Source organism: Schistocerca cancellata, chromosome 8 (assembly GCF_023864275.1).
Source record: "Schistocerca cancellata isolate TAMUIC-IGC-003103 chromosome 8, iqSchCanc2.1, whole genome shotgun sequence".
NCBI classification, from domain to species: Eukaryota; Metazoa; Arthropoda; class Insecta; order Orthoptera; family Acrididae; genus Schistocerca; species Schistocerca cancellata.
The window spans coordinates 568,118,633-568,133,979 of NC_064633.1; the positions used below are offsets into that span (position 1 = coordinate 568,118,633).

Below are 15,347 nucleotides of genomic sequence, written 5' to 3' on the forward strand. Positions count from 1 at the left end.
TCCACTTACAAGTATTGCAGGAGCAGACGACGTGTTTCTGACCAAAACATTAATAGAATTTTAAATGTTAGCCGTATGAATATGGGTATGGCAGCTCGATTCCGGCTATGGTAGGGGCAGCCAACCTTTTTCACCTATCGCCCACCTTCGTGCCTCTGCTGGTTAATAAAATTTTCTAACCGCCAATCAGTTCGACAGTAATGGTGATTTATGAAGTAGGGTAGCAACTTTATTTTATAAAGTGGTGAGGTAGCGTTATATCAAGTCAAAGCATTTGGTAATAATTACCTATTAAATACTTTGTGTCAAAATTATTGTAACACTCGATGCAAAAGATTTTAAAATCCCTGCCGCCTAACGCGTACCGCCTACCACAAAAGCAGGAACGCCCACTTGAGACGTCCCCTTAGAACAATTTATACAAGACTGTGCTTAAACTGACACACAATATATTTTAGCGCAACGCAATCTGACTTTCAGAAATCCCTACAAAGGATTGGCCCTAACTAACATTAACCTGTACCTTTCACAAATCACTTACCTCACCAAAAATCTTCGTTACTCGAACTACTGCAATACAGCGAGCGCCACTACTGACAGCTAAATAAAAGATTCAAACTACGGAAGTCACTAACTACTGATAGGGATAGTTAGCAAATGAAAGATTTTAATAGAGAACAAACAATGTATTTACCTTAATAGTCATAATATATATAGCAGTTCATAATATCCAGTATAACAAATTTCAAAACTCCGCCATCTCTCTCCCCACATCCACCACTGCTGGCGGCTCACCTCCAACTGCGCAACGCTACGCGCTGTTCACATCCATCTGACGCTGCCCAACACTACAATGGCAGACAACAATGCAAAGTAGCCACAGACTGCACACAGCACAGCCAGTGATTTTCATACAGAGCGCTACGTAACGTTGCCAATAACAAAACATAAACAGCCTACTTACACACTATTGAGCGGTAGAAACCAGGTTGACTACCACTGGGTTATGGCATTGAAACACAGCTTTTTAAAAGTATTCGCGGCTGGTTGCGCTATCCACCAACATAAGAACATTTATGTTATATAGAGGGTTTGGCTTTTTCTTCTGAGAACACATATTCCAACACACCATCTCTCGATGATGGTCTTCTCAAAACATTGCAGATGCCTGGGAACTGACTGGTTACACTCCGTAGAAGCTCTCATATCATCGACACGTCACGCAAAACTATGTCTGCGTATCCGACTTAATTCAGTTCCCAATCTTTCCCCATTCTACAAAATGAGGTACAAATCTTGGACAAACAATGCGTACTTTTTAATAAAGTTATTAGTAAAACTGCAGATCAATAGCTCGCATGCTGCAGCTAGTTCACTTGCCGCGTAAGATGCAGAAACTACGAGACCCTCCACTCCATTTTCTTGTGTTATCACTGTGAGGCGACCTGCGTTCCACTTCAGAGAAACGTATTACGGACTGTAGGACGAAACCGTTATCTGTGTCGTCGTTACGTCTGCGCCGGGAGGGAAGCAGTCGGGAAAAGTTCTGCATTTCGTAGTAAATGCTCCCAGTCCGGTAGTGCTCGTTTGTTTGAAATGAACAACGCGTAACAAATGAGTAATTCAAGTCGCTGGAGTGTTCTAATAAGTTGGTAGCACCAGACATTCACCCCAAGGTCATGCAACGTCATTATAACACTCGCAACTGGTACGCGAGATCTAACTGGCGCTCGGTAAGAACACAGATATTTTCGGCTGTGCTCATTAGAAGCCGATCTGCATGCTGGGACAGCAAGTAGAATTCATCGCGGTTGTCCAACAACATCGACTACAACGTATCACTAGTTTGCTCCGTTTACTGCACCACGATTGTCGAACTGAGCCTTGGCAGCTTTCCCTCCGAAAAAGTCACATTCCTTCGTGACGACCACAGCTGTGACCTTATTCAAGCGGCCAGCAATAATACTGTGGAAACACGAAGTTCGTGGTACATTTGTTAACACTTGTAGTTCACGGTAGGCTTATGCTCCCATAAAGCTCTCCTGTAAACAACCTATGATGTTGTTCTTTTCTGAAACGTTGCGTTTAGTAACAAGAAAATCTCCGCTGTGTAACAGAGTGTCCAAAGAAGTGTTCGCTTCACCGCTACACAAAGACGATGCCTCCTGACCTTTCGTTATCGTAACAGACGAAGTAGTCCTTTAATGAAGGTACATGGAGCTATAGTGACGTCACCGCAGTGGTTAGCTCATTGAACTTATATTCGGGGGTACGGTGGTTCACATCCCATTTCGGCAATCCAGATTTAGATTTTACGTCGTTTTCCCTAATCGTTTATGACAAATGCCTCAATGGTTTCCTTGAAAAAAGCACGGCTCAGCTCGTTCCTCATTTTTCGACTAAACCGAGGCGGCAATCCGTGCCTAATAACCTCGAGAAGGAAGGAGCGTTATACCGTAATGTTCTATCTTTCTGTAATCACTTTGAAGCTGCAAAGCCAACCTCTCGCTTCTCCATCATTTCAGTTAGCCTCAGAAGTATACTTTTCAGGGAGAGGAGGGGACGTTTAAGACGCCCTCGATTACATATTATCAATGAATTTCGTACACTCTCGATATATATTCATAACAGCAGGACTGGAAAACAGTAAAAGTGTTTCCACGATACTTGTTCCCAATCGTAGGGACGTGGACGCCGTTGTCTGTATCACTTAATTGGCCAAAGTCACTTGAATTGGCAGCTACTACAATTCAACTGCAATAGAAAATGTTGAACCAGGCACACATAATTTACGCACGTCATTAAAGGTTGTGTGGAAATTTTAATAAACCTATGTCTTCAGCTACCCTAAAACTGACATAAAACTATTGGTGTTATGGCATCAGCACTGTATTGTTTTTACACAACAGTTGATCTGTTTATCTCTTCGTATGGGCTGCACCAATAGTCTACTGCAGCTCATTCATAATCAGACTTCACCTGGGTCGCTCTACTTTCAGTATAATCCTTGTTTAGCCGATTTCTGTGAAGTGCCTTTCCACAGGATCCACACCAATTTAAATGTTTATGAAGGTTCTGGTCTCCATCTGACTATTCTTAGTCACCTTTTCCATAACTATTGCATCATAAAGTAGAATATTTATTAGAAACTCACACATTCTTATGCGAGGGATATTCATTTAATAACCTCCGACTACTAAACATAACAAATACGTGTAACTCCATAGCGCTTGATCGGTCGGGAAAAACGACTCAGGAGGTGACGTTGTATCTGACATCTCTTTGTTACGTTCTTCAGTGTGTAAGCAACAAGTGATTGAATATACGGTGTTATTGTGTCCACCGTCATTTGCGAAGTACGTTCCGTCATTTGCTTCATCCAAGCGAGAGGAATCAGTGTTGCCGAGACACATCATCTACACTCCTGGAAATTGAAATAAGAACACCGTGAATTCATTGTCCCAGGAAGGGGAAACTTTATTGACACATTCCTGGGGTCAGATACATCACATGATCACACTGACAGAACCACAGGCATATAGACACAGGCAACAGAGCATGCACAATGTCGGCACTAGTACAGTGTATATCCATCTTTCGCAGCAATGCAGGCTGCTATTCTCCCATGGAGACGATCGTAGAGATGCTGGATGTAGTCCTGTGGAACGGCTTGCCATGCCATTTCCACCTGGCGCCTCAGTTGGACCAGCGTTCGTGCTGGACTTGCAGACCGCGTGAGACGACGCTTCATCCAGTCCCAAACATGCTCAATGGGGGCAGATCCGGAGATCTTGCTGACCAGGGTAGTTGACTTACACCTTCTAGAGCACGTTGGGTGGCACGGGATATATGCGGACGTGCATTGTCCTGTTGGAACAGCAAGTTCCCTTGCCGGTCTAGGAATGGTAGAACGATGGGTTCGATGACGGTTTGGATGTACCGTGCACTATTCAGTGTCCCCTCGACGATCACCAGTGGTGTACGGCCAGTGTAGGAGATCGCTCCCCACACCATGATGCCGGGTGTTGGCCCTGTGTGCCTCGGTCGTATGCAGTCCTGATTGTGGCGCTCACCTGCACGGCGCCAAACACGCATACGACCATCATTGGCACCAAGGCAGAAGCGACTCTCATCGCTGAAGACGACACGTCTCCATTCGTCCCTCCATTCACGCCTGTCGCGACACCACTGGAGGCGGGCTGCACGATGTTGGGGCGTGAGCGGAAGACGGCCTAACGGTGTGCGGGACCGTAGCCCAGCTTCATGGAGACGGTTGCGAATGGTCCTCGCCGATACCCCAGGAGCAACAGTGTCCCTAATTTGCTGGGAAGTGGCGGTGCGGTCCCCTACGGCACTGCGTAGGATCCTACGGTCTTGGCGTGCATCCGTGCGTCGCTGCGGTCCGGTCCCAGGTCGACGGGCACGTGCACCTTCCGCCGACCACTGGCGACAACATCGATGTACTGTGGAGACCTCACGCCCCACGTGTTGAGCAATTCGGCGGTACATCCACCCGGCCTCCCGCATGCCCACTATACGCCCTCGCTCAAAGTCCGTCAACTGCACATACGGTTCACGTCCACGCTGTCGCGGCATGCTACCAGTGTTGAAGACTGCGATGGAGCTCCGTATGCCACGGCAAACTGGCTGACACTGGCGGCGGCGGTGCACAAATGCTGCGCAGCTAGCGCCATTCGACGGCCAACACCGCGGTTCCTGGTGTGTCCGCTGAGCCGTGCGTGTGATCATTGCTTGTACAGCCCTCTCGCAGTGTCCGGAGCAAGTATGGTGGGTCTGACACACCGGTGTCAATGTGTTCTATTTTCCATTTCCAGGAGTGTATTTTGTCGATGTATCGGATTGGTATTTATAACTAATGGTGTGAGGAATGATGAAGAAATTCAAGGCTGATCGCATGGACGTTTATGATGAAAGACATTCGAATGTGACTGATGAACTTGTGTAGCATGTTGACGAAATTACGCTAGCAAGACGCCGATTAAACATTTTTGAATTTTCACCAGCTGTTCCTCAGATTTCAAAGGCAACACAATACTGGCCTAGAGAAATTAGGTTACCGAGGTCTTGTGCATGGTACATACCAAAATATGTGATCGATGTTCAAAACAGTGGAAGAATGGGTTCGGCCTCGACATGACTTCAGCACTACAGCTCATTCACATCCCATTTCGGCAATCCAGATTTAGACAGCAATTTTCTGAAGAAAATTGTGATCGGGGGCGAGACATGAACTCTGAAACTATGGAAAAGTTCAGATATGCATGCACGCTCATTATCCCAATAACCATTAAAAATTCGAGTAGACTCTGCAAAACTGCACTTGGTGGTTACATGTTTATGTACACATTATATGTGTACTGAGACTCTCTTACGAAACTCCAAAAGTCAATCCAAACAAACGAAGTGGGATCGTCACCTAAAAATTAACCCACTTGATGACAGTGCGCAGCCCCACAGTGCAAACCGAACGAATAAAGAACTCAGACTTGGATACATGTCAGCATCTTTCCTTGGCACCAGGCGGATCTCATCCCTTCCCCAAGGTGAAGGCCCTTTGCGACTGGTGATGATATCAAGACCAGGAGGTGCCGTTCTTTGATGGAGGGAAAAATAAGCTGGTGGCACAGTAGACCAAATTTTGGAATTTGGTGGTGATTGTATGGAGAAGTAAAATGACAGGTAACTACAGATTATTTTATGTATATTTTCCTTTTTGAAGCTGCTAATTGATGCTGGAGGTTTATGTGCCAGCTACACAGGCAGATATTATTTTCGATTTCTTCGTTGCATATTAACTGATTTTCAGGTATACTTCCTTTTCAGCTCGTCCACTAGTTCTTAAAGCTTTCCTGCTGTAGGTTGTTAATTGCCTCGAGCCTTAAGCATTTCTATCAAAACAGCGTCATCTCCAAGAGCAGTTTTTTCATATCTTGAACTGCTTCATTAATCTCTCCACACCTTCAGTTTTATAACATATGAACTGTGCTACCAAGCCATCCTTTGAACTGACAGACGTTTAGAAAGTCTTGAAATGTTTCTACTTTTCCTTCCCTGCTTTTACTACGTCTCTTTCACTTAATTAACTAACCCCCCACTCTAATTCCGACAGACCTAACCAAAACAGAGTGGAAACAGTTCCATATTTAATTCATTTGTTTATCATATTTGTAAACGTTTACAGTAGTTAAATAGAATATACTTCAGTAATGTAGGTCATAGGTATTCTTGTTCCGTTCACGTGGGGACTTTAAAAATACCTTACATTTTATCACAGTACGGCAAGCAACTTATATTGAATAGTGCAGTACTACAAAGCAGCGAAATACAGGACGCTATTGGCGTGGAAATGTGTACCGGCGGAAAAATGTTCCTATAGGAACACAAGAAATGCAAGTATGCAACTGTTTAAGACTCTGACTGAAAAGTGGGATACCAGCTGCCTGATTCTACCTTCCTCAGCAGCTTTAAAAATTTTCCAAATATTTTCGCACGTGAACATATTTGCGCCTTTTTTTACACCTCTGAATTCCGTATCTCTCCTACCTGTAACTCGCTCACACCCACTAGCCTATCGCTGCAAGTCACTCACACCCATACATACCAACTGCCCAATCCCAAACACTCATTCTGCCTAACTCAATGTCATTATCTCTGTGTGTCCCTCTGTCACTGTCTTCAGTCTCACAGCCACTGTATCGTTCGTCTGTCTCACTACTTCTACCGCCTCCCACTGTCACTGTCTCTCTGTTCGTCTCACTTTCTGCTCACGTCTCGTTCATTTCTTCCGACTGTCTGCTGTCTCTGCTCACTGTCACTCTCTCACTCTTCCTCGTTGTCATTGTCATAGACACTCTCATTATCATTGCCTCTCTACAACTTCCACACTATCCCTCATTTTTGTTTCCCACTAACATTTTCTCCTCCACTCTTTTCCTAGAACTGTTCTGTCACTGTCAACTATGTTCCACTGCCATTGTGTCCCTCTGTTTCCTTCTCACCGTCAGTATCTCCTTCGCTCCTTGTATACCACAATCACTGTCTAATTTTTTTTTTATTCCCACTGCCACTGTTTCCTTCTCTCTCAGCATAAAGAAGCTCCAGTATGTTTGCATGCCAAACTTTTTTCAGGAAAATTTTAAAGATGTTCAGGAAGGTAGAATGAGGAAGCTGGTCCCCCACTTTTGAGGCAGAGTCTTTTAAACAGTAGCATACTTGCCTTTCTTGTGTTCCTGCCGGAGCAATTGCCTCTAATGCCTTCTTTTGCCTGCCACAGCACAGTATGTCCCTCATATGAAAGAAACTTTTTAGGTCAGCAAAATTTTGATAGTTTATTTATATGAAGTTGAAGTAACGCAAAACCAACTTTACACCTCAGACTGGATTTTACATGCACAGAAATATTGTATGTGTTTCAGTACTGTAAAATTGAGCTGCCAGAACCCTTTTAATGATAACGGAGATACATGACAGCATATTTATCCCTGCCGAGTGCTTCGTTTCCGCCTCACACCAGATCTTAGGTACGTGTTTTACGTGCACAGGTGGGGTAAGTTAGAATCTCTATATCTCGGAATCGGATGAAGTTATAAAGAAAAATTTCAAAGATATTCGAGAGTAGAATCTGAGAAATATAAAAATATCAGCCTTTTACTGTGCATAATTGTCTTGGAATCCGCGACTCTGTCTGATACGAAAAAATGGCAAAAAAATCCTTGTTTGCGTTTTTCTGTAGGGACCATGCATGAACTGATGGTGCCTCCATTAGCCCCTTAAAGCTCACCGTGGGCTACATTGAGTTAAAAGAAGCAATCGGTTTGCTCCATTTGCCTAATCAGGAGGAAGTTTGTGAGATCCATGCTTTGACCGTATACTGTAGGATGGTACCACTAACAAGATCCTTCTGTTGGGTGTACAAATGGCGTCTAGCCCAAGAGTTATCCAAAACACTCGACCTTACCTTTCTGTCACCAGTACACACTGAGCTATGAATCCTGGAAGAACGCCGTTTTCTGCACTGCGTTTTGGAATATATTAGGTGCGGCACGCTGTCGTATGCGTACTGTTTCATTCCTCAGTCGAACTTTCTTGAGTGACTAGATACTGTCAGAGCTGAATCACTGATAAGTAAGAGACTAAAACTGAGTAAACAGTGGTTGATCCCATAGCTCATAGACCATTTCTGTCTTAGCAGGGCGTTATTTGTTTTGCCGGTGCCGTCAACGCTCCCGTGTACGCACATATGCGCGATTCTTACGAATTAGCTTTGAGTAACGTTGTAAACTGGTCTAGCGTAGAAATGGTTTTAGCTAGCTCATTGATCTGTGTGTCACTCCGAAGAGCTTATCGGGCTCCCATAGACCCCTAAGTGAGGCAATGAAAATGTTCATCAGAGTATAAGGTAAAATAGGAATCAACTACAAAGTAATGAAAGATGACGTCCCACATGATTCACAAATGTAGTCGGAACCGCTGAAAACTCAAATCAGAGGAAAGCCGCATCGAAAGGAATCTCAAGAGTCTAAAAAGTCCAGTGCCGAGCGAGTAGGAGAGCTAAGGTCAGCGTCGAAAAGGGTGATTTGTCTGTTCTGTTACCACCACACACCTCTGAGTAGCTATTGCAGTAAGGACACTGATACTTAAATTACACGTTAAATATTAATACACCACACTAGTTATGATTTAATGCCAACGTTTTCACGAAACGTCTAAGGCGTGGATCCGAACTGCGCACACAGAGGTTTCTTTTTTCTTTTTTTTCAGTATAGTCACCTAATCTCTGTAATCGATGGTTCGAATGTTCTACCAATTGTTCAACTCATGTACTCAGCCACAGAACTATTAGAGAATATCTGTGTGGACGTCCTGAGCGTTGGAAAATCTCTTTCCCCCCAGTATTCTCTCAGCTTACCGAAAAGACGGAAATTGCATGGTCCAAGATCTGGTTCCACCTATAAGCATCACCCACGTCTGCACCGCTTTGGTGAATTTGTTTTCGCCATTTCACAACGGTAAAGGAGACATTGCATTTGGTCCACATACCACCAGAATCTGGAGGTGAATCTATGTACGATTTACACGTTTTGCTCACAAGAACTGTACTGTTCTGCCTAGAGTAAGTCTGTGGCTGTTCCGCCAATTTAGCTGCACACTTTGAAGCACCTGTTATATTTACCGCAATAGAAATTTGTCTGCAGGAAGCCTGGGAAATGTACTCTCTTCTGATAATGCCCCAGCCTTGTTGCGAAATGGTCTTAGCGTGGATACGACTGGTGTGACTTACCTCCTGTAGTCCTTCTGTAGTTTACGTGCTGTTGATACCTTAATAGTCTTTGGATTTGAAACTCGTATGCGGCACAGTTTTATTCTGTTGTCTCGAACAAAATGTGCACTCATTCCACTACAGAGCTGTAGTATACATTTGTTAGAAGAATTTTGTGAAAATTCGGTCCCCCCCCCCCCCCCCCCACAAAGAAGACCACATGATAGATTTTTCTACAACCTCTTTTGGAATAATGCTCTAACGCTTTGAATTATTCTGACTGTAGATAAAGAACATAATAGTAACTTTACTCTGCGAAATTGTATTACAGGGGTACTCAAAGAAAATATAACCTGTTTCAGAAAAGTGTTGTATTCGATTGACACTGTTGCACTGAACTGTAGCTTCAGGTTAAAGCGATTTTCTTTTAACTGTAGTGTATTTGTCTTAGCAGTCGTAAGTACAAGACGGGGCATGTATCAGCACGGAAGCAGAGTTTCCCTATACAATGAAAAGCAGAAACGAACATTTGGCTTTAACTTCAGGATACTAGTGGGAAAGCTGCTAACGATAAATGAATGGCTTATTAATGTGACCACATTCAATTAAAAATAATAGTCTGCAGTTATTGGCTTTCAACTACGGCATTTACATTCAAAATGCAACATTTAAAACTACAGCCAAAGTCCTGCACAAATGAAACACAATGCAACTAGCATATCTTATAATAATATTAGATGCACAATGATAACTTACTTCTCATACATGTACGATGTAATGAAGGAAATGAATCCCGCAATAGAGAAAAAAATTCTGTTTATAGATTGGATGCCCATGTTACATATCATGGTCATACATTTCATTCTACAGCTGAAATATTTCCTTTACCCTTGTTCAACATTACACTGTACGCACACTTTTTGCCAAGTCGTGCGGTGACAACATCTCACGGTTCGTACCCCGAAAAATCATCTGACTTGTCCTTGCACATTCTATGGGCATTCATCAGACTGTAGTATGTTTAACAGACGACGTAATGAACGATTACGACAATTTTCTTTCCTTAGACGTTGGCGAAACAGCGGAAAAGGAGAAAGGAATGGGTGAATGTCGTGAAGCTCTCTCTATTTGCTTAATGACGTCGTGCATGATAAACAAAGTACTGCAGAAAACAACTAAACAACAACAACTGCTGCAGTTTAGCTACTGTGCTCAGGCTACGTATTTAGAAATCAGGAAAACATACAATAAGGAGATGCTTTCAAAGTTGTTTTGTTCAGGACAGTTGATGAAAATGTAATGTATAGGTGAAACATCACAGTAATTTAAGAAAGTGGTATTAACCTACAGTGTATATGATTGAAAAATGGAATTGTAAAAGTTCCCGAAAATGACATGTCGTTATAGTAAAAAGATATAAGTTTGTGATTTCTTAAAATACATGAGCTGTGTTGCAGACGTACTAAAAACGTAGTAAAAAATATATTGCTGAATCTTTGTATAAAGGATTGACATATGATAAAATTTCCTTTTAAAGAACTCTTGTTGATATTTCGACTGGGAAATATCGTCAACAAATGAATCAAAATTTAATTTGAAGTATCCATGTAATTGTTGCAACTTGCATGTTGTGAAAATAATACTTAATAGTCACGTTCATTTCGCACTGAGTCTCCTTTCATTCCGTTCTTTGCCGCTCATGGTGCGACATTATGAATTTCTCTCGTCCTGTAATGACATGGAGTATAAACTTTCCCTCTGTATTATATACCAGCCTGGAAACTTAAACGGTCTGACATTTAATGAAAACAATAGAAAAACTAATTTAAAAGAGTAGAGTGGTAAACTGGGCTGACTCACACACACACAAATTGGACCATATTCTGTGCATTTATTCTTAAGGGAAGCTCTTAACAATACTCACAAGACACAATTATTTTACTACTACGTAAATTAACGCACTACCTCCATGAGAGCAATCTGCAATATTTACTTAAGGTAAGGAAATACCGTTTTTCTTTACAATTTCTCACTCCTTTGCAAGGAACAAATAAAGTTCAAGATAATCCAATAGTAAAATACTATACACCACTGACAGCACCAGAGAACGAAAGTCAGTCTGATCAAAGTAGGAAATTAACTGCAATCTTAGTGCCTCTCCCACTTACTCAAAAGGTAACCAGTTATATTGGATCTTAGTACTTGTTCATCAAATGCACCATTAATTTAATCTTAATCTTCCTTGAACCAGCGAAACACTTTTGATGAAGACATTATCAAAGACACAAGTAAATGTCACAGAATAACAAGGAATATCTGTGTGACAAACCAGTTCAGTTGTGAACAGTCAAACACGATCCATTAAACACATTCGTCACACAATACGAAGTAGACGCAGCCGTCAAATAAATACCATTGACAATTACCAAGAAAATTGCAACATGAAATTAATTCCGTGCTCACACTGTTCTTGCATACTATAGTCAGTGTTAAATTGGCGATGGAGTACTTTCATGCTTAGGACGCAACACAAATACAGCTGGAACTGGCTTTTGTGTGCAATGTATAGAGGCATTCACAGGTCTCCCCCAAATTAAGAGCGCATACACGATATAGCGCCTTACTTCTCACAGAATCAAACACTCCACGTCAGCTACGTTGCATCAATGAACAGCAGTTATCCGACCCACACAGTCTACTTTTTTCCCAGCGTACACCCTTAGTGACAACAAGAGTTGGCGAGCAGTGCCATGGCCTCTGCTGTTAGTTTCCAGCGCCATTGCTCCTCTCCATTTTTCTCTTTACTCACCACAATGCTGTTGCGTCCTGAAGCTGACCATTTCCGCCAGATGGCGTGGAACCGGCTTTTCAACAGCCCATCGGACTTATGGAAAAATTCGAAATGTGCGAGCAACTGGAACAATTACATGCGCATCAGAGGTCATACGACTGACTGAGAAACCCTAGTAGGCTGCGACACATGTAGTCATGTGGGGGATTTCTATGTAATGTGGGTGTCATGCCAAACAGGGCTCAGTTGCTAAGGCGTTTATCACTGCAGCAGTAAAGCGTAAGATTTTATAATGAATTTATTTGTTTCCGTTTCAAACAGGGCACAGCACCAATCCCCGTTGGTCAGTTTGAGAATAAATAAAACATTTTTGGTAAATCTGTTTGATACCATGTCAAACAGTGGACAGCAGCAAAAGCTGCTCGCCAGTATATGAATGAAGTATAATTTGTATAATAAATTCATTCGATGGATTGCCAACACGGAACATCAAGAATGGCCACTAGCCAGTGCATCATTACAGAACAATAAATTTGTTTCATGAAGAGCCAAACAGTGCACAACATCAATGACCACTCATCAGTACATAATTAAAGAATAACATTTTATTTGCAGCGAACAGCAGCAACAAACGCTCTCCATTGCATCAGTAAATAATAGCATTTCATAATAAATTTATTTGATGCCATGCCAAACAGGACACAGTAGCAAACACTGCTAATCAATGTAAAATTAAAGAATAACATTTCATTATGAATTTATCTGTTGCCATGCCAACTGGGACAGAGCAACAACGTCCCCACGTCACTGAATCATTAAATAATAACATTTTGTAACAAATTTATTTGATGTAATGCCAAATAGGGAAACACAGTAACAGCCATTTGTCACTGCTTCTCTAACGAATAAAACTTTATAGTAAATTTATTATACAAATCTCTACCTAAATCTAAAGAGGTAAGCATAAGCGCTTAGAAGCTGCAACATCACTTTATTCATTCAGTGACTAGTTTTTATGGCATTCGCGTTGTCTGGTCGACACAGTCACACTTCATTACTACAGCCATTGTCATGATATAATATGTAGCATTATACATTGTAATCATTTGTAAATAGACCTGTATAATTAACATAGTTTACGAATTGTATGAGTCCCAAACACTTCAAAGTGAATGTGTTCGTTATTTAAAAAATCAACACTAATTTTCATTCTCCAGTATAAATAGAAGAATGTACACCAATTAACATCAAGCATTAATTGCCCTAGGGGGAAAAAAGGGGGGAAAAAGAACATCTGATGCTAATAGCATAAACCACAAATCTAAATAGAAATTAGACTGATGACTCTTTCTAAAAAATCTCTTTCACTGTTCTTCTGGTACCTTTAAGAAATATCGCTGAGCTAAGTACGTTAGGCAGTGAATTCATCTGGTAGATGTCAATAAGACTTGTTTTGACACAAGGAATTTATGATAATTTTACATGTGACTATAGTTCACATTTGATTATATTACAGGGATACTAATAAAATGTTGTACACAATATAATTGCATATGTAAATATGTGTTTAGTTTTCCTTAATGACATTTATTATCGAAATGTTTCACCAGTAATTCTTCTATTTGATGGATTATGTAAGTCTGCAGGCTTTCGTGGCCATTGTCGCAGAAGTTAAAATCTTCTTGGTTATAACCCAGAAGATTTTAACTTATTTGATGGATTGTTTTCTAAACATTACATATTAAGAAGCCACCTTTTTATTTCAGGGGAAGAAGTGTCCAACAATGCACAGGGACATGCGTTATATAGGTAAGTACCCAACGTAATTAAATCTCGTCTGCATGATACAATAGTGTTTTTACAAACTGAAAGGATTATCAAGAGTTCAGTTCTATTAATAACCCATGTGCCAGTATAATCCTCTTTAAAATAGTATACAAACTACTTTGCACAAAATTTTTACCAAGAATGCACTGTACTTCAGTAACAGTTCCATACTGCACTTACACTCAATTTTTATCAGAAAGTATTGATAAAAAAGTGTAAACATGTTACGTGAAATAGCTTACATTAGTCCCTTATTAGCACAGCAGTATAGCTACCAAGTATGTGGCACACGTCTTTCACATTGGGGCTTCTGACATCACAAGTCATGACGCCTTCCCTGTGATATTATCATCATCATGATATCACAAGCCAAGTCCATTTTTAATTATGTCATCAAGATGACAAATGGTGGGAACTTTAAAATTCGAAGATGGTGAATGGTAGAAATCTTAAAAATATAAAAGACAGCTTTGCAAATAATTACAAACGAAACATCCAGCCTCAGCACTCACAAATGTAAGATGATATAGGTGGGAAAATTTTTAAAATTTTGGTCCAATCGCAGCACTTTAAAAATGTAGGAATAGTGGTAAATTTTTAAGTGAAAGAACCAGTCACAGGGCTTAAAAATACAAGATGGTAGTGACCAGAAATTTGTTACTGTGTCGTTTGCCAGGAAATTTCATCTCACATTGGCTCTACCGGTAAATTTAATTTCTTTTTGTTTTATAGTAGAATAACGTTCATGTTAAAAACTATAGTGTCTCATCTTCAGAAAATTTCATCTATCTCTGTTCACGTCATATAATATACCACGACATCTGTAGATTTCAGCTCTATCTTTGTAATACATGCCAGAGGGAACAGGAAGGTAGAAACACTAACAAACAATGCTCTCAGTGTAAAATTTATCATAAAAATGTTACGTTCCAAAGAAAGTTAGATGCACAGTTCCACATTTACATATTCTCTTCCCTCAGCAACGGTTATTAAAAGTTCCAATTGCACACATTCTGGAATTTCAAAGTTTCAGTTGTACACCTTTTTCCTACACATTTAGTGTTTTTGCATTTTTTCACAGTATAGAAATACTCCAGGTATAAAAAGTATATCATCCAATAAATCACATTTTACATATAAACTAAAAGTATGGTGAACTGACAGGTAAGAATATTTATGATAGATATATGTTGCATTCATTTGGATAAATCAGCACCACAACTTCACATTTGGAGTTGAAACATCTTGCTCTTGAGATTGGGTGTCATTTCTCCTCCTCCAACGATGAAGGTCTTTCAGTGAGTATTGTGGTTCAAACATAAAACAGATGCTTCAAGGCCTGTAACACGGGAGCAGAAGAAATCTTGTTCTCTTGATCTGGACTCATTGTGCTTGTTTTCTCCTCTGATATAACACAGCGAGATTTTTAGTATCCAGCATCAGACACTG

The 15,347-nt window shown here is 41.0% G+C and overlaps 1 protein-coding gene across 1 annotated transcript in view; it reads left to right on the top strand.

Annotated features, from left to right (window-relative positions):
- The window catches only part of LOC126095030 (carbonic anhydrase-related protein 10-like), a 991,041-nt gene that overhangs the window by 963,519 nt on the left and 12,175 nt on the right, over positions 1 to 15,347 (top strand). The window contains exon 9 of the mRNA XM_049909691.1: positions 13,838 to 13,880. Within this exon, the coding sequence (XP_049765648.1) occupies positions 13,838 to 13,880 (43 nt within the window). The remainder of the gene's footprint in view (positions 1 to 13,837; positions 13,881 to 15,347) is intronic.